This window comes from Penicillium oxalicum, chromosome I (assembly GCF_001723175.1).
Source record: "Penicillium oxalicum strain HP7-1 chromosome I, whole genome shotgun sequence".
NCBI classification, from domain to species: domain Eukaryota; kingdom Fungi; phylum Ascomycota; class Eurotiomycetes; order Eurotiales; family Aspergillaceae; genus Penicillium; species Penicillium oxalicum.
In genome coordinates this window covers 4,380,632-4,405,359 of record NC_064650.1, presented here as the reverse complement: position 1 = coordinate 4,405,359, position 24,728 = coordinate 4,380,632, and the positions used below count along the sequence as shown (strand labels likewise).

At 52.1% G+C, this 24,728-nt stretch overlaps 11 protein-coding genes across 11 annotated transcripts; 5 read left to right on the top strand and 6 right to left on the bottom strand.

The window, feature by feature from the left end:
* Positions 1-830: 830 nt before the first annotated feature.
* On the top strand, positions 831-2,137 carry POX_a01454 (uncharacterized protein; the record flags this gene model as incomplete). Its single annotated transcript, XM_050110382.1, has 4 exons — positions 831-920; positions 1,051-1,237; positions 1,359-1,875; positions 1,954-2,137. 4 exons carry the CDS (start codon positions 831-833, stop codon positions 2,135-2,137), a joined length of 978 nt encoding a protein of 325 aa, XP_049974150.1.
* A 471-nt stretch (positions 2,138-2,608) lies between these two features.
* On the bottom strand, positions 2,609-4,275 carry POX_a01453 (Abhydrolase domain-containing protein mpaH; the record flags this gene model as incomplete). Its single annotated transcript, XM_050110381.1, has 4 exons — positions 2,609-3,503; positions 3,595-3,703; positions 3,769-3,907; positions 4,081-4,275. The coding sequence occupies 4 exons, from the start codon at positions 4,273-4,275 to the stop codon at positions 2,609-2,611; spliced, it is 1,338 nt and encodes a 445-aa protein (XP_049974149.1).
* Positions 4,276-4,763: 488 nt separating this feature from the next.
* POX_a01452 (uncharacterized protein) lies at positions 4,764-5,413 on the bottom strand (the record flags this gene model as incomplete). Its single annotated transcript, XM_050110380.1, has 2 exons — positions 4,764-4,820; positions 4,913-5,413. 2 exons carry the CDS (start codon positions 5,411-5,413, stop codon positions 4,764-4,766), a joined length of 558 nt encoding a protein of 185 aa, XP_049974148.1.
* A 549-nt stretch (positions 5,414-5,962) lies between these two features.
* On the top strand, positions 5,963-8,973 carry POX_a01451 (uncharacterized protein; the record flags this gene model as incomplete). Its single annotated transcript, XM_050110379.1, has 5 exons — positions 5,963-5,999; positions 6,059-6,270; positions 6,353-6,789; positions 6,853-8,239; positions 8,314-8,973. 5 exons carry the CDS (start codon positions 5,963-5,965, stop codon positions 8,971-8,973), a joined length of 2,733 nt encoding a protein of 910 aa, XP_049974147.1.
* Positions 8,974-9,222: 249 nt separating this feature from the next.
* Positions 9,223-9,917, bottom strand: POX_a01450 (uncharacterized protein; the record flags this gene model as incomplete). The annotated part of the gene is made up of 2 exons (XM_050110378.1): positions 9,223-9,335; positions 9,425-9,917. The coding sequence occupies 2 exons, from the start codon at positions 9,915-9,917 to the stop codon at positions 9,223-9,225; spliced, it is 606 nt and encodes a 201-aa protein (XP_049974146.1).
* Positions 9,918-10,229: 312 nt separating this feature from the next.
* POX_a01449 (tRNA (guanine-N(7)-)-methyltransferase) lies at positions 10,230-11,469 on the top strand (the record flags this gene model as incomplete). The annotated part of the gene is made up of 3 exons (XM_050110377.1): positions 10,230-10,399; positions 10,540-10,727; positions 10,826-11,469. 3 exons carry the CDS (start codon positions 10,230-10,232, stop codon positions 11,467-11,469), a joined length of 1,002 nt encoding a protein of 333 aa, XP_049974145.1.
* Positions 11,470-11,980: 511 nt separating this feature from the next.
* POX_a01448 (uncharacterized protein) lies at positions 11,981-14,604 on the bottom strand (the record flags this gene model as incomplete). The annotated part of the gene is made up of 3 exons (XM_050110376.1): positions 11,981-12,307; positions 12,409-14,384; positions 14,526-14,604. 3 exons carry the CDS (start codon positions 14,602-14,604, stop codon positions 11,981-11,983), a joined length of 2,382 nt encoding a protein of 793 aa, XP_049974144.1.
* A 2,001-nt stretch (positions 14,605-16,605) lies between these two features.
* Positions 16,606-18,292, top strand: POX_a01447 (uncharacterized protein; the record flags this gene model as incomplete). The annotated part of the gene is made up of 2 exons (XM_050110375.1): positions 16,606-16,854; positions 16,976-18,292. 2 exons carry the CDS (start codon positions 16,606-16,608, stop codon positions 18,290-18,292), a joined length of 1,566 nt encoding a protein of 521 aa, XP_049974143.1.
* A 178-nt stretch (positions 18,293-18,470) lies between these two features.
* POX_a01446 (Exosome complex exonuclease dis3) lies at positions 18,471-21,619 on the bottom strand (the record flags this gene model as incomplete). The annotated part of the gene is made up of 2 exons (XM_050110374.1): positions 18,471-21,364; positions 21,424-21,619. 2 exons carry the CDS (start codon positions 21,617-21,619, stop codon positions 18,471-18,473), a joined length of 3,090 nt encoding a protein of 1,029 aa, XP_049974142.1.
* A 716-nt stretch (positions 21,620-22,335) lies between these two features.
* Positions 22,336-23,440, top strand: POX_a01445 (putative hydrolase nit2; the record flags this gene model as incomplete). The annotated part of the gene is made up of 5 exons (XM_050110373.1): positions 22,336-22,347; positions 22,404-22,496; positions 22,562-22,845; positions 22,900-22,978; positions 23,084-23,440. The coding sequence occupies 5 exons, from the start codon at positions 22,336-22,338 to the stop codon at positions 23,438-23,440; spliced, it is 825 nt and encodes a 274-aa protein (XP_049974141.1).
* A 391-nt stretch (positions 23,441-23,831) lies between these two features.
* On the bottom strand, positions 23,832-24,302 carry POX_a01444 (uncharacterized protein; the record flags this gene model as incomplete). Its single annotated transcript, XM_050110372.1, has 2 exons — positions 23,832-23,916; positions 24,043-24,302. The coding sequence occupies 2 exons, from the start codon at positions 24,300-24,302 to the stop codon at positions 23,832-23,834; spliced, it is 345 nt and encodes a 114-aa protein (XP_049974140.1).
* Between the last annotated feature and the right edge of the window lie 426 nt (positions 24,303-24,728).

The following is a 24,728-nucleotide window of genomic DNA, read 5'->3' as shown; positions in this document are numbered from 1 at the left end:
TGGTGGCAATTATTTTTTTGAATGAAGATTCAGAGTCTTTGCGAACCGGGATCGAATTGCAATGTTCGGCGCGGTGAAATTCCACGATTGACCGAGTCTAAGACCCGAGCGCATTCGCCGGAACGGTCACAGTTGAGAAATGAAGTCGAAAATGACTATCTTCCCATGACGGAAACAAATTGGGATGAAATCAGATATCCAGTGAAAAAAAGAGAGTCTGTTTGTTCCAAGGAGCGTGGTGAGTGAGGTGAATGAGGTAGAGATAAAATGAAGACAAATTGTGCTCAGAGTCGGTCAGGTCGGTGAAGTCATCCAAGATCTGAGCGGGAGAATCGGAGGGTTGGCCTCGGTCGGAGATCGTGCCAGCCTTATCGGGACTATCGATAACACGATAAGCTCTAGTGTCTCCACTAGTGGCGGCTTGCCGATATCGCGAAGATCACATGAACAATAGGACTTTTGGGTGAACCCAAAAGCTCGTGAGACGGTCGCGCACTAGACAAGGACGGTGAGATAACTTTGACTGACAAGATTGAAACGATGAGCATGAGTGGAAATGGCTGAGCTTCTGAAGACCGGGCGACCGACAAAAACCTTGTTGATCGTCTTTCAGTCTTCCGTTTGGATCATTGCCAATGCGGCCAAAAACAGCCGCAAGCGGCCGGCAACTCACGGAGGCATTGAGGAGCCAATCAGCGTCTGTTTTTTGCGGGGTGCCTTGGGATCAAGCATCATTGGGACACGGGGAAAGCTACTGCCCTTACTGAAGTATTCTCGTTCTGAAGTTCTTTTCTTTCCTTATCATCACCTCTCTCATCCATCATCCTGCCATGCGGTGGTCTCTGCCCCATATACCATATCCGCCTGAAAAGGATGGATACTGGAGCCCTGTCACCTCGACATTAAACTGGTGTGAGGAGGTACGTCATCCCATCTGTAGACGTCTGGGACGTGGTTGCTTCACTTGATCTGCCATCACCCCACAATCTGCCAGATCACGCTATTCACCCAACTCACTATAGAATCGGGCTAATCTGCGGTCGTTTCAAGGATTACTATGTTACAATCTACTCCGCCGAAATCGTCAATGCCTTTACGAACCTTTTGTTCATGTGGCTTGGAGTGAAGGGTATTTTGAGCTGTCGCCGGAATGGACACGACCGAATCTTCTTGATATCCTTTTTGGGCTATTTGGTTGTTGGTACTGGAAGCTTCCTCTTCCATTCTACCTTGACTTGTGAGTGGAACCCATCTACATATATGGTTTGGAGGAAGGATGTGGTGCTGTATGACCAGCGAGGTCTCGTGGATGGTCTTCAGGCTACCGCGTGCTAATTTGCATCATCGCACATTGACAGACCCGATGCAACTGGTCGATGAACTCTCCATGATCTATACGACTTGTCTGATGGCCTATGCTTCCTTCTCGTATACCCGTCCAGTAGGATTTCGCATTGTCCTGGCTGTCGCTCTCACGAGTCTAGCTGTCTTCATCACGCTCTACTATCATTATCTGCAAGACCCAGTGTTCCATCAAACTGCATATGCACTCTTGACGACGGTCGTCGTCTTCCGCAGTATGCACACGATGGAGACCACCTTACGCCCGAAATGGCGTCGCTCTCGCGAAGAAGATCGTCTCGAACGGAAAAAGCAGGGCCTGTCCGTGCCGACCAAGGAACGTCAGCGTTTTGAGAATGAACGTGATATGAAAACACTGAAGACGATGTGGTTCATGGTAGGTTATGGACTCAGTATGTTTTTGGGAGGCTTTTTCATCTGGTTCCTCGACAATCAATACTGTTCCCGGATCCGTTCGTGGCGACGGACCGTAGGATTGCCATGGGGTATCTTTTTAGAGGGCCATGGGTGGTGGTAAGTACCTTTTGTTCTTTTCTCCTTCGGTTTTTGGGGGCAGATATGCTAATGGCTAATTTCCCCTGTAATCTCCAGGCATGTCATGACCGGAATTGGAGCATACCTGTACATCACCTGGGGTATCTGGCTGCGTCACTGCCTCAACGGCCGACAAGATGACTTCCACCTGCGCTGGGCACACTTTTGGCACATTCCGGAAATTGTTTGCACCAATCCCCGGTCCGAGAATGGTGTGTCCCGGGCCAAAAAGTCGACTTGATCTTCAATGCGCGCTTCACGGTCTTTCATGTCGCGCAAAACACCCCGTTGCTACTCTTTTTCAGACAAAGCATACCCATGGTCTCTGTAGGACCAAGTTTGTGTCAGGAACTACTCGAAGATAGCTGTCGTCCGACTCATGGACTAAAGCATGAGTGGAGAAGTCGCCACCGGGCCGGGAAGGGGTTTGAATTCATGACTTTTGCTGATTCACTTTCATTTGACCTTTGTAAGCCTTTGTCGTCTATAGCCAATTTGAGTTCAACAAGAAAAATGACTCTTCGTAGGAGATGGAGCCAAATGTGTCCATTTACCTCCTTTTCGCCCGCTCCTCCTCTCCACAGGAATCGAAAAAAGATCTACTGCCATGTGGCTCTCAAAGAGGGTCTTTGCAAGTCTAATTAAACTTGTCCCTCTTTACAGTTTGCCACGCACTGTGTTATAATATACCTTGAAGTACAATCTCGTTCCATCATAGCTTGGATTCAGCCGCCATCTTCTTCTCCCCGTTGGTCGGGCGACGTTCTGGAGCAGGGACATGGTCGAGCCAGGCCTGATCAATGGTCATCTTCTGGACCTTGGATTTCTGACTCCACGCCGAACGGAAGCTCTCCTCCTCATCACGCCAGCGTCGCAGCTCTGGGGTCAGCCAGCAAACAGCCGCCTCGGCACATTCATTGACCGCCTCCTGAGCGAGCAGGTGGCCAAAATTCTCGAGAAAAACATCTTGCACACGACCCTTGGCAACACCGCCGCTGCCTCCGAGTCCCGTGCCCGTATTTGCGAGCTTATCCGCTCTCATCTCCGGAAGGCACATGTCTGACTTTCCGGCGAAGATGTATAGCACGCTTGGACGCAGATATGGGAGTTGGGAGAAAATACGGGCCGGTTCCGGGCGATAGAATGGGTGGGTGTCTGGGTGGTCGGCGTCCAGGTCGGGGTGTGTGACGCGGTTGACGGGCTTGCCGCTACCAGGCACATGAGTGTAATTTGGCCGTGAAAAGGTGAAGACTTCTTGATGAAGGGTAGTGCGGAGGGTGACGGGCGGATTGTTTGGATCGATGGCTGTGTTGGGATCGAGCGGATGGATGGCTGTTGGGAGATCGCGGAGGCCATATTGAACCCAGCGGTCGAGCACGCGGGGGTCCCACGCTTGATAGAAAGGGCTGCGCTTGAATCCTTCGGCGGCGGCTTTGCGGGACGGCCACATATCGCGTCTGTAGGTGGATAGTTGGGTTGTCTTTGCGATTCGACGTTGGTGCGCTATCATGTTCAGACCGTCTAATTGAGTTGTCTGTCTCTGAATGACGGGGTCCAAAAGGATCAAAGTGTGGATGAGCCGGGGATGCATCAGGCAAAGTTGTACGCTGCCGACCTCCAATCATGCTCGTTAGCTCAGTGACAGAGAGATTGTGTCAAACGACAAGATAGCGAAACGGAATTCGAGGAAAGACTGACAGATGCGCACCGCCCATGCTGTGGCCTATACCGACAATAGGTCGGGGCATTTCCGCCCGCTTGACATTGATGAGATGAAGGAGATCCCGGGGATGGTCAAACCAGCTGGCTGTGAGAATCGGTCAGCACTCACTCATTGCTCCAAGACCGAGGTTGGAAGTGTGGCTCGCATACGATCGTTCCCTAATGAGTCCTCATTGATAATCCCGCTCTCGCCCTGATGGGCGACATCGGCCATCCAGATACTTCGAATTCGGAACCCGTTGGCCTTTGACCGGGAATAGATTTCCTCCCACATAGGCTCGTACAGCTCCTATCATCATGGGTTAGCTCTTGTAGGACAATTGCGCCCGTGGACGATTACAGCCCGCCAAAAAGACCTCCCTCCCTGATCAAGCACATCGAGTCTGACTGCCCTGCCCCCAGAACAACTCTCTGCCCTTGCAGCGATTCGCATCCGGGTAGCCTGACGAATTTTCTACGCACCTTGGGAAACCCATTGGCATGAGCGCCGAGGATCGTCACATCGCCCGGTTGCGGGTTAGGGTTGTCGAGCGGGATGTATTGCTTTACGGCGAGACGCAGAGGCTCCTCTTGCTCATTAGCTGTGGCGCCGGGATACTCCCGGATGTGCTGGCAAGGCACATTGTGCTCGACAATCCGAAACACGGAGGATGACATTTTGAATAAGCAGCACGATCGTGAGATTTGCGGGGAGGAGGTGGGCATCCGGTTGCGGCTGGGTGGTCCGGGGTAATTAAATCGACTGAGCGCTGTTGAGCCGAGGCCCGTTTGAGCTATCGTGCGGACAGCCCCGTCTCAACTGCCGAGTGCACCAAACTATTCCAGTCTGGTCTGCGCTGTGCAGAGTTCAGGAGGCTGATTGTTTGTTTTCCCGCGCACGATGCCGGTGAGAATAACCTTTTCGCTACAGGATGCTTGGTTGACTCCATCCGAAACTGACAAAGGAAATAAAAAAAAAATATAAAGAAACCAAGCCCATGTACCTCTCAGCTTGCCGCGCATGGTCCTTAGACACTAAGAATCGCATCCATCTATCCATAATCTTATTCCGTAAGACGAGGTCACTAGAAGCCAGGAATCTCTGGAAAGTAAGACCGATCCTGAGCTGTGCCGATCGACAATCATCTTTCAACGGTCCATGTCGCCTAGTCCACCTCTACCCAGTCCACGCAGTACGGCACTGGAAACACCCACATCCACCCCTAGAAAAGTTGACATTAGTATAAACAGTCCAAAGCTTCACCCGAAGTTGTTCGGCGTCGGGGCCAAATCCATACTCTGGCATGTCCCATACATGAAGCTTATGATTCCGGTGGAATATAAGCGTTGAGGTTGCGGCTTCAAGATCCTTGACATCGTGAATCTGAGATCGACCATCGAGCGTCAGTCGGCCGATCGCAGCCCCAATATAAGCCATGATCTCTGTGGTTTCACGGTCTATTGATGAGGCCCGTTGAAGCCGCTGAATCAGCTTCAAGAGCTCATGCTTAATCAGGTCGCATTTGGGCGAGAAGCAGATTCCTGTATCACCTGTGGCGGCAGTCTTGAAATGGTCAACGTCATCAGCCATGTATTCCAGAATTTCCGCGATTTGAGTCGGTGTTTTTTGGCTCGCTTGGCCGCGGCGCCACTGCCTTAACTTGAGGACAAAGTCAGCGCGTATGACGCGGAATTGTTCAGCGCTCATCGGCAATAGAGAGGGAGCTCTCACGGAACACTGGTCGGTGTCGTCTTGTGGGTAAGGGATATGGTCGAGGGGGTCGACGCTCTCGTGAGAATGACGCCGCGAACTCATCCTTGAGGGTGGAAAAGACGTCGCAATTACACAAAGAAAATGATAATGGTTGGTTCGGAAATCTGTGTGCTATAGCATGAAATGTACTAGTTTAATCAGGGGTAGGTCAAGCATTGGAAGTAAAAATCTGGAAGAAGCTTAGAAACGCCCTGAGATGAAGTGAACGAGCCCAACATTCAGTAGTGAGGGCTTAGGTACTTATTCATCTTCGACTGGAACGGCGTCAGTCAGCCCACTGCAGGCTTGCCTTCGAGCCATCTCACTCAAAAGGCCTTGCCATGTACGTTGAATGGATGATTTCATCTAATTAAAGTCTGTTGCACATATCCACCCTTTGAGCGACGTAGGCAAATCTTTACAACAAACAAACTTGTCTCTAACCTCAACATCAAAAGCTTCTTTGTGCTTTTCCATCTTTGGTTAAACAAAGTCTGCTCCAAGCATAGCAAAAAGGCGCAATGAGCCCATTGACTTATTCAGGGGCCTTGAAGACCCTCCCGAGAATCACTACCTGTCCGACCACGACGCGCAAAACAATTTCCCAAGCGCATGCAGCAACGGCTACTCCCAGACCCGATCCATCAAAGTATACAATCCAGTGAATCCACCGTCAAGAAACTCAAGATGAGCTTATCTCCGGTGCAGCCACACGCATCTCGCCCCGCGTCTACTCACGTGACTGGGCGTCGGTGTTCACGCGCGCGGCGCGTCTTCGAACTTATCATCTTCGCAGTCCAGACGCCGAGAAAGATCAAATCAGCGCTCGCACTATGGCCGATGAAGATCTGAAACTCTTTGAGCAATGCCGTATCTGCATTGTTTGTTCCAATGATCTTCCTTTGGAAACGGCCGAGCAAGTACGTTCTGCACCGAAGTAGAGCGCGCGCACGCGGATCTATACAGCTGGGGACTCAACACTGACTATGCTGTCGAAATTAGCTTGCAGCTGTTATCGGAGAATATGGTGGTGAACCGTCCATACACCAGTCAAGCCCTGAGAAAGAAGACACGATCGAGTGCACCCATATCGTCGCAAGCAATACCCATTTCCACACCTATGATCTAGCTCGCAAGACATTGATCCCAGTAGTGAAGCCCTCTTGGATTCACACCTCGCTTGCGAAACGGAAAGTGGCCAATCCCCGCCAGCATAGCCCTGATCCGCGGCTATTTCTCAGCGATGTGGTGGTGACATGTGGTGATATCCCCGAAGGCGACAAAGATGCGATTATCGGCGGGGTCGTGGCCAAAGGAGGGCTATACAGCCCTCGAATGACTGGAATGGTCACGCACTTGGTGGACTTGACAACGGATTCGGATAAGGCCCGATTGGTTCTGGCCAAGAAATTGCGTGTCAAGATTGTGTTGCCACACTGGTACGTCTGCCAATTGAACTGTAATGCAATCAAAGAACGGTCTGTGAATTGACATCAGCTTAGGTTTGATGACTGCTTGAAACTCGGCCAGCGGATTGATGAACGCCCTTATACGTTACCCGATCCGGAGATTTTGCGCGCGGGATTCGATGCACCCGTCCGCTTCAACGAGAACAAGGTCTTAGCGGGCGCCTCCACCCCGGAGCCATTGACAATGCCTTCAACCTCCGGCGTGACCGGCGACAAGACGAGCGTCTTTGCAGGCAAATCGATCATGCTCTCGCCAGACTTGGCCATCGGCTCACATATGTTGGAATCGATTGAGACGGTACTCAAAGAAGGCGGTGCAAGCATGACCACAAATGTCGAAGACGCAGACTGGTTGATCTGTCGATTCCGCGAGGGGGTTGTGTACCGGGCAGCATCTCGTCTGGACAAGACCGTGGGCAATCTTGCGTGGCTGTACCACCTCATGACCTTCAATTCTTACACCCGTCCTTTGAGTCGACTGCTGCACTATCCCGTGTCACGCACTCCCATTCCAGGGTTTGAGGGATTGAAGATCAGCCTGTCCAATTATGTTGGAGAGGCCAGAATCTACCTTGAGAATTTGATCGCCGCAGCTGGTGCTGAATGTACAAAGACACTGAAGCAAGAGAACACTCATCTCATCACTGCTCACGGAAATAGTGAGAAATGCAGCGCCGCGCGAGAATGGGGATTGCAAGTCGTGAATCACCTGTGGCTCGAAGACAGCTACGCCGCCTGGAAGCTGCAACCGGTGTCCAACCCCCGTTATACCCATTTCCCACTGCGCACAAATCTTGGCGATATCGCTGGCCAGAAAATGCTCGACCGTGATGTCCTCGAGCGGATTTTCTTCCCCGCCGAGCCCGTGGAAGAGCGTGAGATCCCACAGCGTGGCGCTCGGACTCAAGATCAGGACAGCAAATCAATGGACCCTCCTGCAGAGAAGCCGGACAAGGAAAACCTGCATGCCACCGAGACCAGTCAGAGCACTCCCCAAATAAAGACCAAGCGGGGCCGTCGGACCAGCGAGTCCAAGCAAGCGCAGACGCCTGCGCGATCCCGGCTCGTTCCCGATGACAAGGAAAATGTGACACCTTCATCTACTAATAGCCGTAAATCCAAGGAAGCGGCCGCGGCCCGGCTTCACGAGATTGCACCAGACATTGCCCTCTACGAGAAGGAGACAAAACGGGTTGGGGGTGTGATCTATGGTGGCCGGCGGAAATCAGACGAGGACCGGATCACCGTGAGCGCGAAGAAGCGCCGGTCCCTTGAGCCGCGAGAAGAGAGCGAAAGCGAACAAGCTTCGGACCCGAAGCGGCAGAAGAAATCGCGACCACCCATTTCAATGCACTTGTTGATTACTGGCTATCAGAAATGGGTGGGCAAGGGGAATGAGAAGAAAGAGGATGCAGACAAAGTGAGACACATGACGCTGTACGGTGCTGATTGACGAGAAGGTATCCTTGCTAATCACTTATTCACAAAAAACAGCGCACCCTACGAGACCTCGGAATCATGGTGGTTCAAGATGCTCGCAAATGCACACATCTGGCCGCGCCCACCATCTTGCGGACAGCCAAGTTTGTCAATGCGCTGGCCTATGCGCCAGTGATTATGCACACTGATTTTGTTGACAGCTGTCTCAAGCAGAATGAGCTGCTTGACCCGCGAGATTTCCCGCTTGTGGATAAGACCGCAGAATCCAAGTTCCACATCTCCCTCGCAAAATCTCTTCAGAATGCGAAGAAGAACAAGAACAAACTTCTGCAGGGGCTGCGCATCTTCTGTATTGAAGATATTCGAGGAGGATTTGATGCTTTCAAATCCATCGTGGAAGCCAATGGCGGAGAGTGCCTACTTTTCCGCGGCCGTCTCGGACTTAACCACACTTCACGGCGCGAAGAAAGCGACGATGAGGATGAAGAGATGCAAGGGGACGAGCCGGGTCGCAGTGAAGTGTATCTTTTGAGTGGCCCAGAACGGAAACATGCTCGAATGTGGCCACGATTCCGGCAATTAGCCGGGGACGTTAAGCGCAATCCTCGCATCGTGCGTGTTGACTGGCTTCTGGACATGGCCATGTCACAGAAGCTCCGCCCGGCTGATGAGTACGAGTTGAACGAATCCTTGATTGAAGAAGCAGAGGACTAGAGGTAGTCCTTGCGCACCGTCGATCTTGTCGAGCTGATCGACGGTAGAGTCAAAGTAAAATCCGAGGCAGGACTTGACGAAACCGACCAAGATCCATCTCTCCACACAATCTCCCGGGTGGTTGCAACACTGTATGAATGAATGAATATCGAGCGTCTCCCTTCTCACGAATAGCCATGATTGATCACATAGCGACATGCATAGCAAGTGGAAAGACTTTGTTTTTCATTTGTGTTTTCTCTCTTTTTCTTAGAAGATTTTGACACCCTCTTCACCCTCGTTGCCGAAGACGGACGCTTTGCCTCGTTTGACGAGAACATTCAATGCTTTCATCATAACATCATGGTCCATACCGTGGAATTCTTAGATGTGAGAGGTCAGACATGTTCAGGTACCTCATGCAGCAGAGCAGGTCAGCAAGCAAAGAAAAAAAAAGAAAACCAAAACGAACCTTGAGAGACTGTGGCTTCTCCCTGAACCAGCTCAAATACCGTCAACACCACCCCGCGTTGTCCCGTCGCATCGATCCAGTCCAGCAGTACATCCGCCCACTCTTCCGGCCTTCGCCACCAAATCCAAGCGGCGTTCTTGCCCTTTGCGCTAGAGCCCGCTGAGAAGCCGTCAATCCATTCCGCTCGCTGTCCACCACCGCCTTCTTCCTCTTTCTTGGTCATCCAATCCACGATCGCGCGAGCCTCGGCGAGATCGAGTCGCTTGCGCAGAGAGGCATTGTGGAAGAGCGGGGAATCGATCGCCTCAACGACAGAGAGACGATAGATGCGGTGATGCCTGCACCATGACTGGATGAGCGATGACCACTTTTGAAGCTGGGAATGTCTTGTGGTGCTGTTAGGCTGCGGGGTGAAGAAGGGTGGGAAGTTGTAGGTCGATGGAAAAACAAAGCTCGTTGAAGGTGCAGCCGAGGCTGCAGCAGATGTACTCATGGCAGATGATCCACGTATCGTTCTATTGACTGAGCGTCAACAGCCGAACCACCGAGATGCAACAAAAGTAAGAGCTGATCAAGTGGAAGTCTGATTCCCCACGTTCTGCGTCGAAAGAACTCAAAGGTGCGGGCGAGCCGATAAGATAAGAGACGAGTAGCTCACGCGGATTGAAGTGGAGCCCAAAGTGGGTTGGAGCGAGAGCGGCCCGCGCAAATTATTCCTCTTCCTGCAACAACCTCTCGACCTCTGGACCTCCACTCTTCAAGTCTTGCTCAGCGATCGGCTCGAATATATACTGCCTGTGCTACAATGGATAATCCAGTGGCGCGCAAGCGCCAACAGCGTGAGGAATACCGTCGCAAGATCCAAGAGCAAACAGAACGTGGAGATGCCGACGTCGCCAGCGTGAAGATGCCGCAGAAGAGATACTTCCGGCAGCGCGCGCATGCCAATCCATTCTCGGATCACAAATTGGACTAGTATGATTCTCCCACGATGTCTTCTCTCGAGGAAAATAGTGCAATCGGACAAGGATTGGCCGTCAACTAGTCCTGTTGTGCTCCAACAGGTGCCAATGTTGCTTCCAGATTAAATGCTGACTTTTGTGAGAAATCTTCAGTCCAATTAGCCCGGCGCATATGGACTGGGCGTCGCACTATCCTGCGTTTGTGGATCCTGATCCGTCAAAGGTCAACCTCGGTGGCACGAGAAAACTGCTCAAGGATGTGGAAGTGGTAGACATTGGATGCGGGTTTGGTGGGTTGCTGGTTGGACTAGCACCCATCTTGCCAGAAACTCTCATTGTTGGTATGTCGCCGACATATTTGCGAACCTCGCTCGCTTGATACCGGTCTGTCTACATCAGTTCCTTTGTTGCAAATGCTCATAACCCATTTCGCGTCCAGGCATGGAAATCCGCATCTCAGTGTTGGACTACGTCCGCAGTCGCATCACCGCTCTCCGTCTGCAACAACAAAACCTCAAGAAGATCGCCGCCGCAAACGATGCGTCCGAAGCGCCCTCTGACACACCTGCAGCACCTGCAGTCGAAGATGACGAGGTCGGTAGCACAACCACCATCGTCCCTGGGAATTACGAAAATATCACCGGCATCCGCGCCAACACCATGAAGTTCCTCCCCAACTTCTTCGGCCATCACCAACTCTCCAAGATCTTTGTGTGTTTCCCGGATCCGCACTTCAAGGCGCGCAAGCACAAGGCTCGAATTATCTCCGAGTCGCTGAATGCAGAGTATGCGTACGTGCTCAGGCCCGGCGGCCTGCTGTACACCATCACTGATGTGGAGGAATACCATCACTGGGTCTTGCGGCACTTCCGATACGAAACTGAAGAAGGAGAGATGGCGCCTGAACGGACGGGCGGCATTCGTGATCTGTGGGAGTTGGTGTCGGACGAAGAGCTGGAGGCCGACCCTTGCGTGCGTGTGATGAAATTTGAGACGGAAGAATCGAAGAAGGTCACTCGGAATAACGGCAACAAATACGTGGCTGTTTTCCGACGTAAAGCAGACCCCGAGTGGCCTGCGTAATTGAGAGAGAGAGGCGGGAACATGCAATCCCCAAAATGTAGATTCATCTCAATATGTTGGGTGAGCTTCCTCTTGACCCCGAGGTCGAACAAAAAGACCAAAGAAGACATACGGCGTTTGGGTTTTACTCCAGTTTCGAGCCTTGATCGGACCTCTTTTATTCGAAAGAAATACTTCATCATGCATGTATTTCTAAATGTCATCTCTCGTATTCATCGACATGCCCCGAATATGCTTTAAACAGATAATGATCGCTTGCTAGATCAAACCGAAAAACAAAACACACACAACTAGACAGAAAAAAAATTGACATCATAAAGGATAAGCAACGCTATACGAAGCGCAAATTCAACAAATTGATACCCCGAAATGACAGAGAGAAAGAGAAAAAGAAACACAACGACCTGTGGTCGACGAAAAAAACGAAAACCGAACCAGTCGATTCGTCAGCCAGTAGTATCATCAAGACCTATAGGCCCAGAGTGATGACAAGAGACATAATCTTTCTTGCTCAACACATGCCAGGTGCCCGCAAGCGGATACCTTCACATCGCTCACAGACAGCTAATTGCACTGGCCCGCCAATGATACGGCCCTTGGCAGTCCTCTTGGGCTCGCCTTCACGGACGAAGAATCGACCGTCCGGTCCGAATCCATCACCACATTCATGACAGACGAAGCAGCGCTCATGCCATTGTCCACCAATCGCAGAGATGACGAGGTCGTCGAGGACATGCTGCTTGCACCCTAAGCATCGTGGTGCCGTGCGACGGCCGTGACAGCGAAGACACCATGCGAACCCGTCCTTTTCCACAAAGGGCGTTGTGGAGTTGAAAGGCTAGAGCAGAAAAGGGAAAAAAAATGTCAGCATATAGTTTCCGAGGGGCAGGCAGGCGGTCATTCAGCATCGCGCCAAAATGGTTGTCAAGGACGACTTACATCACCACATTCGGCGCAGAAAAAGTGGCCGACATGCCATTCTGCGCCACAGGCCACGACGATTTCGCCCTCGATGGGAGTCTTGCAACTCTTACAGCGAGGACTGAAGAACTCGTGGAAATCCAAATGACAGTAGAATCGAGGAACTCGTGATTCTTCATCCGAAGCATTGGCCAGCCGCTCGTCCCGAGATGCTTGAGGCTCCTCGTAAAAGGCCACGCATTCCAGGCCAGTTTGGCAATGATGGCAGGTAAAGCATTCCGGGTGGAACCGTGACCCTCCTGCCGTGACTATCTTGCCCGAAATTGGGAGTGAGCACGCTTCACAGCGTGCGGTTGGAACACCGGCTCGGGAGTAGGGCGTGTATGTGCGACTGCTCATCTCCATCGCCGGCCGTCTCGGTGGTTGCTGGCGATCCTGATTCTGTTCAAACGCCGCGCGCTTGGACTGCACTGTGGTGCTTTGCTGATGAGCGGGCTTGGGCATCTCTGAGATGGTGGGTTCTTTAATATCAGGGATATTGATGACGGGAACCGATGGAGATGTCTCTGCCTCGGTGACTTCAATACTAGGAGCTATCGTTATGCTAGGCACAGGAGGGACCACCGCGACGGGCTGCGAGTTGGGGCGAGGCTGGTCATTCGACTGCCATTTGGGATCAAAGCTCACAATCGGCCGGCCGACGCGGTCACTGACCGCGGAGGGCATGGGCAGCTTTTCACTGCGATCCTTGAGCCTTTTGCTGGTCGCCGCGCGAATGTCGTCGCTGCGGATCTCTTTACCGTCCTTCATGGGAACTTCATCACCGCTGCTCCTTCTCGGCGGTGAGGGCGAAGGCTCATTTTGAGTGTAACTGGGATTATGCGTCTGGGTGGGTGGGTTTTTGTGGATATCAAACTTGGAGATTCTATCGCGCACCGAACCATTGGAACCACGATTCTGCAACCAGGGCAACGGCTTCCCAAAACGTGGCAGGGCATTGCGTGACTTGCTGCGAAGAGCAGAAGAGTCGGATTTGGACAAGTCGGATTTCGTGTCGGATGTTTGAGGCGACTCTTCGTAAATGTGATCTTCGGGATTTAAAAACACCCCCTTGGACGAGTCACCACTGACTGTTCGAGCCTTCGGCGTTGGCTCTTCCACTGGCTTGTGCTTCTCTTGCTCATCCGTCTCTTTTCCCTTCTTCTTCTTCTCCTCCTCCCTCTCCTTCTCTTCCTCCTCTGGCAATGCGAAGTTTACCTTGAGGTTCTTTTTGATGGCTCCTGCCAGCGATGAGCGCCTCCTTCCGGACGAGGCTGACTTGCTTCTGGTGAAATCAGGACTGGAGGGTCCGCTCGGTGGACTGCTCGACGAACCGCTTGAAACGACGGAATCACGATGTTTCAACGATAAAGGTCGTGGGATCATCTCTTTCACAGAGTTCTTATCCGCGATGTCTGGGTTACGGTATGGAGCATATGGGTTTTTGAATTCTACGCCCGGATGTTGGTGCATCCAGACCAATTCAGTCGCCTCATCCTGAGCTGCCTGATGTAGTCGAATATCATCTTCCAAATCGAGTTCCTGTAGTGCGTCTCTTAACTTTCGGGCCTCCTCCTTTTCTTGGTGCCGTTGCTTGTTCTCCCGGTAAGAATGCACCGATGGACTGGGTGACAGAGGCACCGGGCGCGAGAAGACTTGGGAGGGAAAGGCATTCTTTCGTACCGACACCGAGCGTGGTTCCTGAACCAGAGGTCGGCCTGTCGGCCCACCATCGGCGGCATTGGAATGTGTGCGTCGGTGGGATAGGGCACTGCCGCTGCGAGGCTGCTCTTTGGGAGGACTTTCCGAGGTTCGATACATGGAAAATGCGGAGGAGGCGCGAGGAGGCAGACCCGCCTCGGTGTCGGTAGACGATGCCGCCGGTTTACCTGGATAGGGTCGTGAGCCAGTCGGTCGGGCTGGACGGTTGGTTCGCAAGTCTTTCAAGTAACTGGCTGAGGAACGCGAGTTCTCCGTTAGCGGTAGGCTCTCTGGAGCTGGTGAGGCGCAATTGTTGACAAATCACCCCCCTCGCCACGAGGGAGGCATGACCACATCCCATGGACCAGAGGAGGGGCGATGAAGAGGCAGCTTACCCATCTGGTCGCTATTCATGTAGGTCGGTCTGGGTGGTGAGACCTTGCGCTGGCCGATGGCCTTGGACGATGGGCTCATGGTGGTCGATTGGACTGCTGGCTCCATGGGTGTGAGAGAGAGCCCGGGTGGAGGCGGCACGAAATAAGGCAGGGGTCGGTGTGTCGAGATGCTTCAATGATCGGTAGGGATGAGGCTCTAGGATCCTTGACAGGAATCTTTCAGTCAAAGGCTTGAGCTAGTAGGTTCCATGACCGGGATTGTCGCCAAGGTGGAGCTATGGTTGCGATCTGCTCCAGATAGGCGCCGAGGTCCCAAACAAACAAGCCCCGGGCAACGCTGTCCATCATACTTACCGAATTGGGACTGCAATCTCCACGTGAAGATAGATGCTGATTCTAGACCCGCGGCACTGGCCACGGTCGGAGAATTGGTTTGACGTTTCGAGTCTGAAGGAGGAGGTCATCCACTGAGGACAGGTGGGTAAGTTGGTGGTGGCATGCGCATTCCACATTGTCCGCCCGTGGAATGTCATGAATCAGGATGCCTGAGTCATGAGTCAGGACAAAGATCACCACCATCAGCCGCCCGACTCGTGCAGTGCTAGTACCTATACAGAATGTTGAGGGATGAAGTTTTCAATCAGCGGTGACCTGTGCCAGGTATCTAGCGGACGATGTCCGGCGAGTGGGATGGAATCGAAGGAAGCATTGGACTGTCCTTATTGTTCTGTATATACGTCTGACGGTGTGGTCTATTACTAGTGCTGCTCCTCTAGCCGACAGTTACCTGATGTTGGGTGTGCACGATGGTGTATGCGTAGGTACCCAATGGCCAACTTGCTCACCACCTCGAATCAAGGTTGCTACTCGGCCTAGTTATCCCCTACAATCAACACCACATTGATCACTTGAGGTACATTTGTACACCTCTATTCACTGATGGTAAAGCAAGATACTTGATACTGATTTCTTTCCCCGTTCTGGAATGGGATCCTTTAGAACCCGACCAAGTTTCTACTTCTTCCAAGGGTTTCACGATGATGCAGTGCCACACTTTTCCATCATAGAATTTCTGCCCTTGATTACCTCAGAGGAGAGGAATTCAATCTACTTTCTCTTGAGGAACAAAGCTCCCTCGAGTCTTGACTATCTTCATAGGTTCAATACCATCAAGTGAACCACAACTATCGTGATAACAACAAACGACAACCACATTGTACCAAGCCGGGTTCTCGGCACCGGAATGGGCTCCAGTTCCCCATCGTCTCCACCACCGACTCCAAGCGGCCCCAAACGAGGCCCGGCCCATAAGTGACTGCCGATTACCAACCAGAATCCAAACTTGATCGCAGAGCTCCAACTGTGGTGGGTGTGAAGGCTGATAGCGGTCATCATGAGTCAATGTAGAGAACCCAATCATGGATCATTGATGTGCCGCTTGGAAGTGCAGTGGCTGAAGAGAGCATCCAATCTCCTGTCACCGACAAAAGTCCCTCTTAAAGCCTCTGTATACAGGAGCAAACCCGAATGGCGACAACACTAGTTACTAAAGTCGGCCATACTGCCTGACATCTATACCAAAAGATCACAAATGAGCAGCGAACAAGATCAACGGAAGACGAGCCTAGAGTGACCAATTATTGTACCCAAATGCCCATTCCATCATCCATTTGAGGGCTGTTCCAACCATGGTCGCTAACGGCAGCTTGACCTCGGCCTTTGGTGACAGCTCGAGAACTCCAAATCGGCCTTAAGTCCGACGGAGTAACCATGGGGGTCTGTGGGGGGATCAGCCTACTGCTGCAATGACTCGATAGCTTCTTCCCCATAATCGCCGTTCGTTGGTCCTCCCTCCTGTCATCATGCTTCTCCGACTCTGATTTTTTCTAATTTCTTGTCCACATTTCGTGTCACTAGCATTCCAAGGCTTTGACGAGGGGAAAAAAAAGAGAAAACAGCAGTGTTGATTAGTCTCGCACGGGATTTCAATCCTCTCCATCAACGCCGTTACTGACACGTGCAGCACTGAAGTCTTATAGTTCTGGTTCGCCAGTGGCAAATCCGTGGGATTCAAAAGGTGATGGCGGACAATATACCCGTCGAGCTGGTCCCACCCTCAAGGGGAGAAAAAGAAGGGGGAAAAGAAGATAGAATTGGACAAGACTCCATCACGCATTCAAAACCGGAGCCCGATCTCCAGTCGCCTGCCCAGCCTGGGAAAGAAGCCAAGGTGAAGCCCCAGCTGGACGTTCCACCCGATGGAGGATACGGTTGGGTCTGTGTTGCATGCGTCTTTTGGATCAACGCACACACCTGGGGAATTAATAGTGTAAGTTTCTCTCTTTTTTTTCTTCTTCTTTTCTTTGGGGGGTGTCAGCTCGAGGCAGATGCTCTGGACCACAAGTGGTAGGCCTGTAGCAGAAAGCTAACAAACACATCACGCTTGACAGAGCTACGGTGTCTTTCTCAGTCATTATCTCTCCCATAATGTCTTTCCAAATACGACAGCTCTGTCGTACGCCTTCACCGGTGGATTGAGCATCTCGTGTGCGTTACTGGTCGCTCCACTGGCCACGTACCTGATTCAAAGGTTGGGCACTCGCTTCGTCGTCAACCTGGGCGTCTTTTTCGAAACTCTCTCTCTCATCGGCTCCTCCTTCGCCACACAGAAATGGCACATCTTCCTCAGTCAAGGTGTCTGTTTCGGCTGGGGGATGGGCTTTCTCTTCGTCGGGAGTGTCGGGATCACTCCGCAATGGTTCCTGAAGCGACGGAGTTTCGCCATGAGCATCACCGCTGCAGGGTCCGGATTCGGTGGATTGATGTATTCGCTCGCAGTGGGCGCCATTATTCCGCGCTTGGGACTAAGTTGGGCCTTTCGGATCCTGGGAATCGTCTCCTGTGTGGTGAATCTCGTCTGTGGGAACTTGCTTCGCGATCGAAACAAGCTCGTTGGAAGTCGGCTCGCCGCGTTTCATGTCCCGCTGCTGCGCAGACCGGAGTTTCTGCTTTTTCTTGCCTGGGGCGTGCTGAGCATGCTGGGCTACGTCGCGCTGCTGTTCAGCGTGGCGAATTTTGCCCTTTCAGTCGGGCTGTCCTCGTATCAGGGGAGTATCGTGTCTGCGCTTCTCAACTTGGGCCAGGGGCTGGGTCGGCCTATCGTCGGCATTTTCAGCGATCGTCTGGGTCGCATCAACATTGCGACAATTTTGACCTTTGTCTGTGGCCTGTTCTGTCTGGTGATTTGGGTATTTGCAGACAGCATGGGCGTTGTATGTTTCTTCGCCGTGCTGGTGGGAACTGTCGCGGGCACATACTGGGCCACTGTATCGCCCGTATTGGCTGAGATCATCGGGCTGAAGGATCTTCCTTCGGGATTAAGCATTACGTGGCTGATGCTTGTTGCTCCGTGCACTGTTTCTGAAGCCATTGCACTTGAGCTTCGCACCACTCGAATGAACGGGGGCGTTTCATACCTGCGCGTCCAAATCTTCACGGGCTTCATGTATATCGGCGCAGCCATCTGTCTTTGGCTGGTGCGTGGATGGAAAGTTGGGGAGCTCGAATGCGCCCAGCTGCAAGAGCAGCGGGCGCAAGAGCTTTTGAATCGTGATCATCCTCTGTCGTACGGCAAAGAGGCAAACCCGGAGAAAGATGACCAGCCTCCGACCGTCGCTTCTACGACCTCCTCAGATGTTGCACCCGTGGAACAACATTGGACGCCTCTCAAACTTGTGCAAAGAATGGTCACTTTGAAGCATGTCTAAATACTACGCAGCAGGTAACTTTGAGAGACCATATCAGAAAAAAGCATGGACAACATGTCCTGAAAGATGGATGGAAATCAGTTGAGGGGGGACATTCGTCTCGGAGTTTGAACCGATTTCGTTAAACAGCATCATTTAATAACTACAATACATCTCTCTGACCATGCGACCGACAAGTTCAAGAACCGGTGACCAAGACACGGACCCGACGCTTGCCAGCGCCACGGCCCTCTTCCTTGACCGAGCTGACATTCACCTTGACCTTCTGGAAAAGCTCCACCAGGACACTCCGGTCCGGCTCGGCGTGGTTCTTTTCCGACACGCGAAGCGTGTATTCTTCGCTGTCGAAATCCGTCGTGCGATGAACTGCCAGTTCCCTCCGATCAGCGACGGAATATGAGCCCGATTCGCCGGGCAAGACAAAGTCCTCCAGGCGTACCACGCCTTCGATACCGAAGCGTGGCACGAAAACGACCGCACCATTTTCAAACACGCGCATCACATAACCCTCCTCATCGATTCCTGTGTCGGTGCCACCTGCGGCCAACTTCTCGCCACGGGCCTTGAGGGCCTGCCCAACATAATACTCAATACTGGCGCGCCCAGCAAACTGAGCATTGCGGTGTCGGTAATTAATGTTGCGGCAGATGTCTTCGAGCTTGCCACGAGTACTGACACCCTCATTGACGGCAGTGCCGTCCTCGCCCTCGTACCCGATGGCGGAGGCAAGTTGCCGATGGACGACTAGATCAGCATACCGACGAATGGGGGAGGTGAAGTGGGTGTAAATCGGGGAAGCAAGACCGTAGTGGCGGAATTCGGACTCGGCATGGGCACCTGCGCAGAAGTATTCGGCGGAGGTCATGCAACGAGTGGCCAAAATACGAACCAAGGTGTTGAAGAAGGGATTCTCCGGGTCAACACAGCGGTCGAGGGAGCTTGCCAGCGCACCGGAGCTCGAGACGTCGAGTTCCATGCCTCGCTTCTTTGATAGCTGATTGATCAGATCTTCAAAGTTTTGGGGAGGTGGGGTGGCGTGACGACGCAGAAGAGCAGTTTGAGAGAACGATTCATAAATCTTCGTGGCTACCGTGATGTTGGCGAGAAGCATGAATTCCTCGACCAAGCTATTGGTTTCCAACATGGCTTTGGTTTTCACATCAGTCAGAGGATCGCCAGCTTCATCGCCGGTCTCGATTCGCACTTCGGGCGAAGCCAAATTCAAAGCACCGGCATCGTAACGCTTCTGCCGCAAAATCTTGGAGAATCGCAAGAGGTGCCGCATACTCTCTGTGAGCTCATCCTTCTGAGACGGGTCGTCAATGCGCAGCTGAGCCTGCTCATAGCTGAACGCCTCGCGCGAGCGGATCACCGACTTGGTAAAGGTTGAAGACACAATTTCGGCGTTAGGGGTGACTTCCCAGAGGACTGAAAAGGCATAACGCTCAACATAGGGCTTCAATGAACACAGATCTGTGCCAAGAAGGTGCGGAAGCATGTCGATGCGCTTGTCAACCAGATACACTGTAGAGCCACGAACACTTGCTTCGAGGTCCATAGGATTGTTGGGTTTCACGAAATGGGAAACATCAGCAATATGAACGCCAACCTCAAAGTTGCCGTTCGGTAGGGCGCGCGCATGCAGCGCATCGTCAATATCCTGACAACCAGGTGGATCAATACTGCAAATCAGAAGGTCTCGTAGATCGCGTCGACCATTCCAGCCCTTGTCCTCCTTGGAGACGGGCACCTTCCAGTCGTGCCCCTCTGCAGGTAAGCAATCCAAAACAGACTTAGGGAAAGGCTTGTATTGAACATCGTACTCGAGAAGCAGAGCCTCGGTTTCGGCAGCTTTGGTCTCCAGCTCACCTAGTGAACGGACAAAATGGCCAGTAGGGTACCGAGAATCCCGATCCCATGAATCGATGGTGACAAGAATGCGTTGACCGAGCAGATCGCTAGCTTGTCTTGTGCGCACTCTGATCTTCGGAACTCTCTTTTCCATCGGTAGGACAAAGACTGTCTGCTGCCGCCGCCCAGAGTGTGAGGCCGTTGAGTTTGAGTCGACGTGCCCCACGTATTGGCGCCAGTTGCGCTTGATAATACCAACCACTTTGGCGGTCGGCTGCGGCTTGCCCTCTGAGTTTTTCCCATGGGCCTGCTTCGCCTCCTCTTGCAGAGCCTTGCGCTCCCGGTCCGTCACCACAGCCTCGCTCTCATCTGTGTCTGGATTGTCGTTCTTCGTCACCGCTTCCTCATCAACAATTTTAGTTGAGGGTGATTTCCATTGATCCTTGGGTAGCAGCTCAATGACCACAACATCACCGGCAATGGCACGATTGCTGTTATCACGACCCAGAATCAAGAGGGGCTTATCAAAAGCAGGGACCTTGATAGTTCCCTCCAGATAGTTGTAGGGGGAGACATTGAACACTCCTTGATGGAGAGTACCGGCTCTTAACCCAGTCATCAGTTTGGACATGGAATAATATTCGGGGTAGAATAACTCTCCGCGGGCAGAGCCTTTGGTGTCCCGAGCCTCACGTGCCTCACTGATCATGTCCAACAGTTTCTCAGAATCCTCGAGTCCAGCAACATAATCTGAAAGGGTGAGCGCGGTGACATTTTCTTCTTTGGCCTTGCGAAGGTTCCCTTTGTCATCCGTAATGACGACTATGGCAGGGATAGAGCTTTCTCTCTTGCTCTTCTTTGCCGAATGGCGAAGATGTTCCTGGTACCATTTTGCCACGGTACGAACGGCGCGGTCGTTTCTATCGTTGATTGATTCTTCATGCCCGCGTCTTACGTGGGTCTCGAGTCGGAACTCGTTGAAGAAGAGGTAAAATCGCTTCTCATCGGTCTTGATCAGCGACAACAGGCGGTTGTAAAGAGGCAATGACTGGTTCCGAAGCTCTTCAAGGACGGTTTGGAGGATAATAACATCGTAAAATGCGCCAGTGTGTTCGAAAAGGTCCATTCCATTTAGAAGCGCATTTGTATCGGGAACGAGGTAATGGCCGCGAGGGAAAGCCTTGGTGCCGGCGGGCCGATCAGACAGGACAAATGGAGCAACTGCCTCATGTTAGCATAATATTTATGGAAGTGCCTGAATTCATAGCGGGAAGCCTGACTGTTTCCATTCGCATCGGCAGGGGCGATCGAAGGGCAGGATGAGCAAAGCTTGGATGAGCAGGGAATATCTTGTCTCAAATAGAGCTCCCGAACAATCTTCTGCACTTTTCCGCTCTTGGTGGATCGCACGAAGACTTTGCTGGCGACATTGGCGGCTTGAGGATTGGAAGAGACATCTCTCCTCAAGCTCTTCATTGTGACGGTTGGTGACTTGCCAGACGGCAGTATTGAATGTCACTTGTAGGTTGACAAATCTGGTTCGAGAAGCTCGACCAGAAAATGATCTCTGCAAGGCGAGCGAATCTGGTTATCGTCACGTTCTGCCCGGCGGAGGCGGGCAATCGCGATAGCTGAGTCAGCATGATGCCCGCCGGCGGATGATGGACCGGCGACGCGCCTCAGGACCCGCCAGCGCCGGCGGGCGGCCGATATGAATGCGAGCGCTCAGCCTACACTGGTAGTAACTACTATGCTACAGCTTCCACATTCAACAGTAATTTCATAGTGTATGATAAGAGAACAAATATTGCGAGCGCGATCATGGACCTGTGTAAAGAACGAAAGTCATATTTTATAGTCTGGTATACCAAACTGGTGTCCTCATAGCAAGTGTTCAAAATGGGCACTACAATACTGGGTCCAGTTCCACCGCCGAGTACCTCCGCTTCGTTACCTGCTTAGGCCGATGCAGCCATGCGTGGAGTAGCCGCCCGGTAGTGGCCCTTGTAGATGCAATCGCCAAGTTTACAAGGATTCAACTCCCAGCGTTGACCATAACCTGCCCGAAAATCCTACATTGCACCTTGCTCTTTCGACCACTGGGTGCGCACAAAGTTGTGAGACTGTATTTGTTCATTCCTCACACAGCGTTCCTTCTCTCTTTAGTTTGTACAGTTGAGGTCCTCCACAACATGGTGCTTGCGGTATGTCCATGTTGAGTGGATTTCAGGTCGTTCGTGCTCACTAACACATGTGGCAGGCTGTGGGTCAGCTGTGTGCAACAGCTTGCATCAAGTCCAATTTGATTCAATGTCAGACGTTGGTCCGAAAGGCTGCTCTCGCAGGGGCGAAGGTGCGCCGCAGTCTAGAAGCGCAGTAGATCGGAGCAGCCCGCGTTGGCTTGCTAACTTGAGACAGGTTCTCTTCTTGCCCGAGGCCTCAGACTACATTGCGACCTCGGCGGAGGAGTCGTTTGCTCTTGCCAATTCCTCGGATTGTGCCCACTTCATCTCCGCTCTAAAAGATGATGCCAGACAGGAGGGCATACATATCAACGTCGGCATTCATGAAGTGGCTTCTGGTCACAGGCTCAAAAACTCTCTGGTCTGGATTGACGATAAAGGCACCGTCACTCAAAATTACCAAAAGATCCACCTCTTTGACGTTGAGATCAAAGATGGTCCTATTCTCCAGGAGAGCAAGTAAGTCTGCACGTCCCGACATAACCGAAAATGCATCTCACGCGAGTGCTCTAGAAACGTCGAGCCCGGTCAAAAGATTATCTCACCCTTCGACACGCCAATTGGACGCGTCGGCCTTGCCATTTGTTTTGATGTGAGTGACAAGCCACTCATGTCAAATCTAGTAATCCCATGAAGCTCCCTATGGCTTCGAGACTGCAAGCTAGTCGGCCAGACAAGGTCATTGACGAACCTACAGTTGCGCTTCCCAGAAATGAGTCTGGCTTTGCGCCGTCAGGGTGCAGAAATTATTACCTATCCATCGGCATTCACTGTGCCTACGGGTAAAGCGCATTGGGAGCCATTGCTCAGAGCAAGAGCCATCGAGACTCAGTCTTATGTGATAGCAGCTGCGCAAGCCGGCTCACACAACGAGACGAGGCGAAGCTACGGTCATTCAATGGTGGTCAACCCATGGGGAGAGATTATGGCGGAATTGGGTGAAGATTTTACCGAGCCTCGGTTTATGACTGTGGATATTGACCTCGATCTTGTTTCGAAGATCCGAAGGGAAATGCCACTGTTGAGGAGGACCGATGTCTACCCAGAGGTATAAGCCGGACCGCACCCGATATGCCAGAGTGCGAATACAATCGATGAGCTCTCATTTGTGAAGACAAGACAGTACATCACTCGCATCTATGGACGATCTTCGCTGTGTCGAAAGTTGCAGACCGAAAAATCCAGCACGTTTTCTTAAGTTGATGTGATTGATCTGTGTAGATGCGACGAAAAGCGGTTCGGGCAGAACATAAGTGGTACAAAAGGTCGAGAGAAAAAAAGAGAATGAGAGAAGAAAACTGGAGGAAAAGGTATGCAAAAACCCCATCTAACCAAAGGATCGGAACATCATATCTGCCATCGCAGGTGGTACAGGCGCCAACCGAAATAACCCTTTTCCGATCTCTCTATGTACAGTGTACAGAAAGGCGCAATAAGCACTGTCCTTACTTCTGAGCCTTCTCAGGGTCCTCCAGAATACCCTCAGCCTCAAGTCGTCGACGAGCTTCCTCAAGAGCCCAGGTTTGTATGCTAAGAGCAGAGTTAGCAATGCCTTCTAGTTGATCCTTGGTTCCATTCATACAGCCCAAGTACGTCACTTGGCACACTGAAACCCCAAATTCGAATGAACCAGTGGGGATTTTGGGCGAAACTCACGAGGTGTCCGGCTTGAACACATATGCAACGCCGGCAGCCAGGAGACTGCCAATGAATCCGTAGTACCAGATACCCTCCCAGCCTTCTTTCTCGTACTTCTGGCCGGGCTTCACGCCAAACAGCCAGCCAGTCGGGGGATCGTAGTGGTTTCCATGATCGGCGGCACGGAGACTACCTCGGGTCGAGAAAGCCTGGGTGTTCTGAGGCCTGCGCAGCAGGCAACGCGAGCGAAGGAGGTGCGACACTGGCCTGGCAACCATATTGCTGAGCGCAAGCGAGTGCGGCCGGGCAAAGGTCGATTTTGAAGGGGTGAAAGTAATTCAATCGAGACAGCCACCACTGTGAGTGTGTGGTAGGGACAGGGATGGTCAATTCGTTACCGCCGGGGGGAATGGACAGGAGGGGTTATACAGCAGTCTGATGTTGAAGCCGCAAAAGGCCGATGGAGAGCTGTCCAGTCATTGCGCTAGTCCGTTTCGGGTGAATTCAACTTTGCCGCCTTTTGACGCCATATTTGTCAGGCATGTATAACACGCTTTCCGGATAAGGCAACAGCAATCAACGCGCGACGCGTTCTTATCGCATCTCGTCTTGATTGTCTCCTTGATTACTCCACTAGACGAAAATGACGAGGACATACGACTGCTCATTCAAAAAGAACTCGAGTACATAACATCATCGCATTG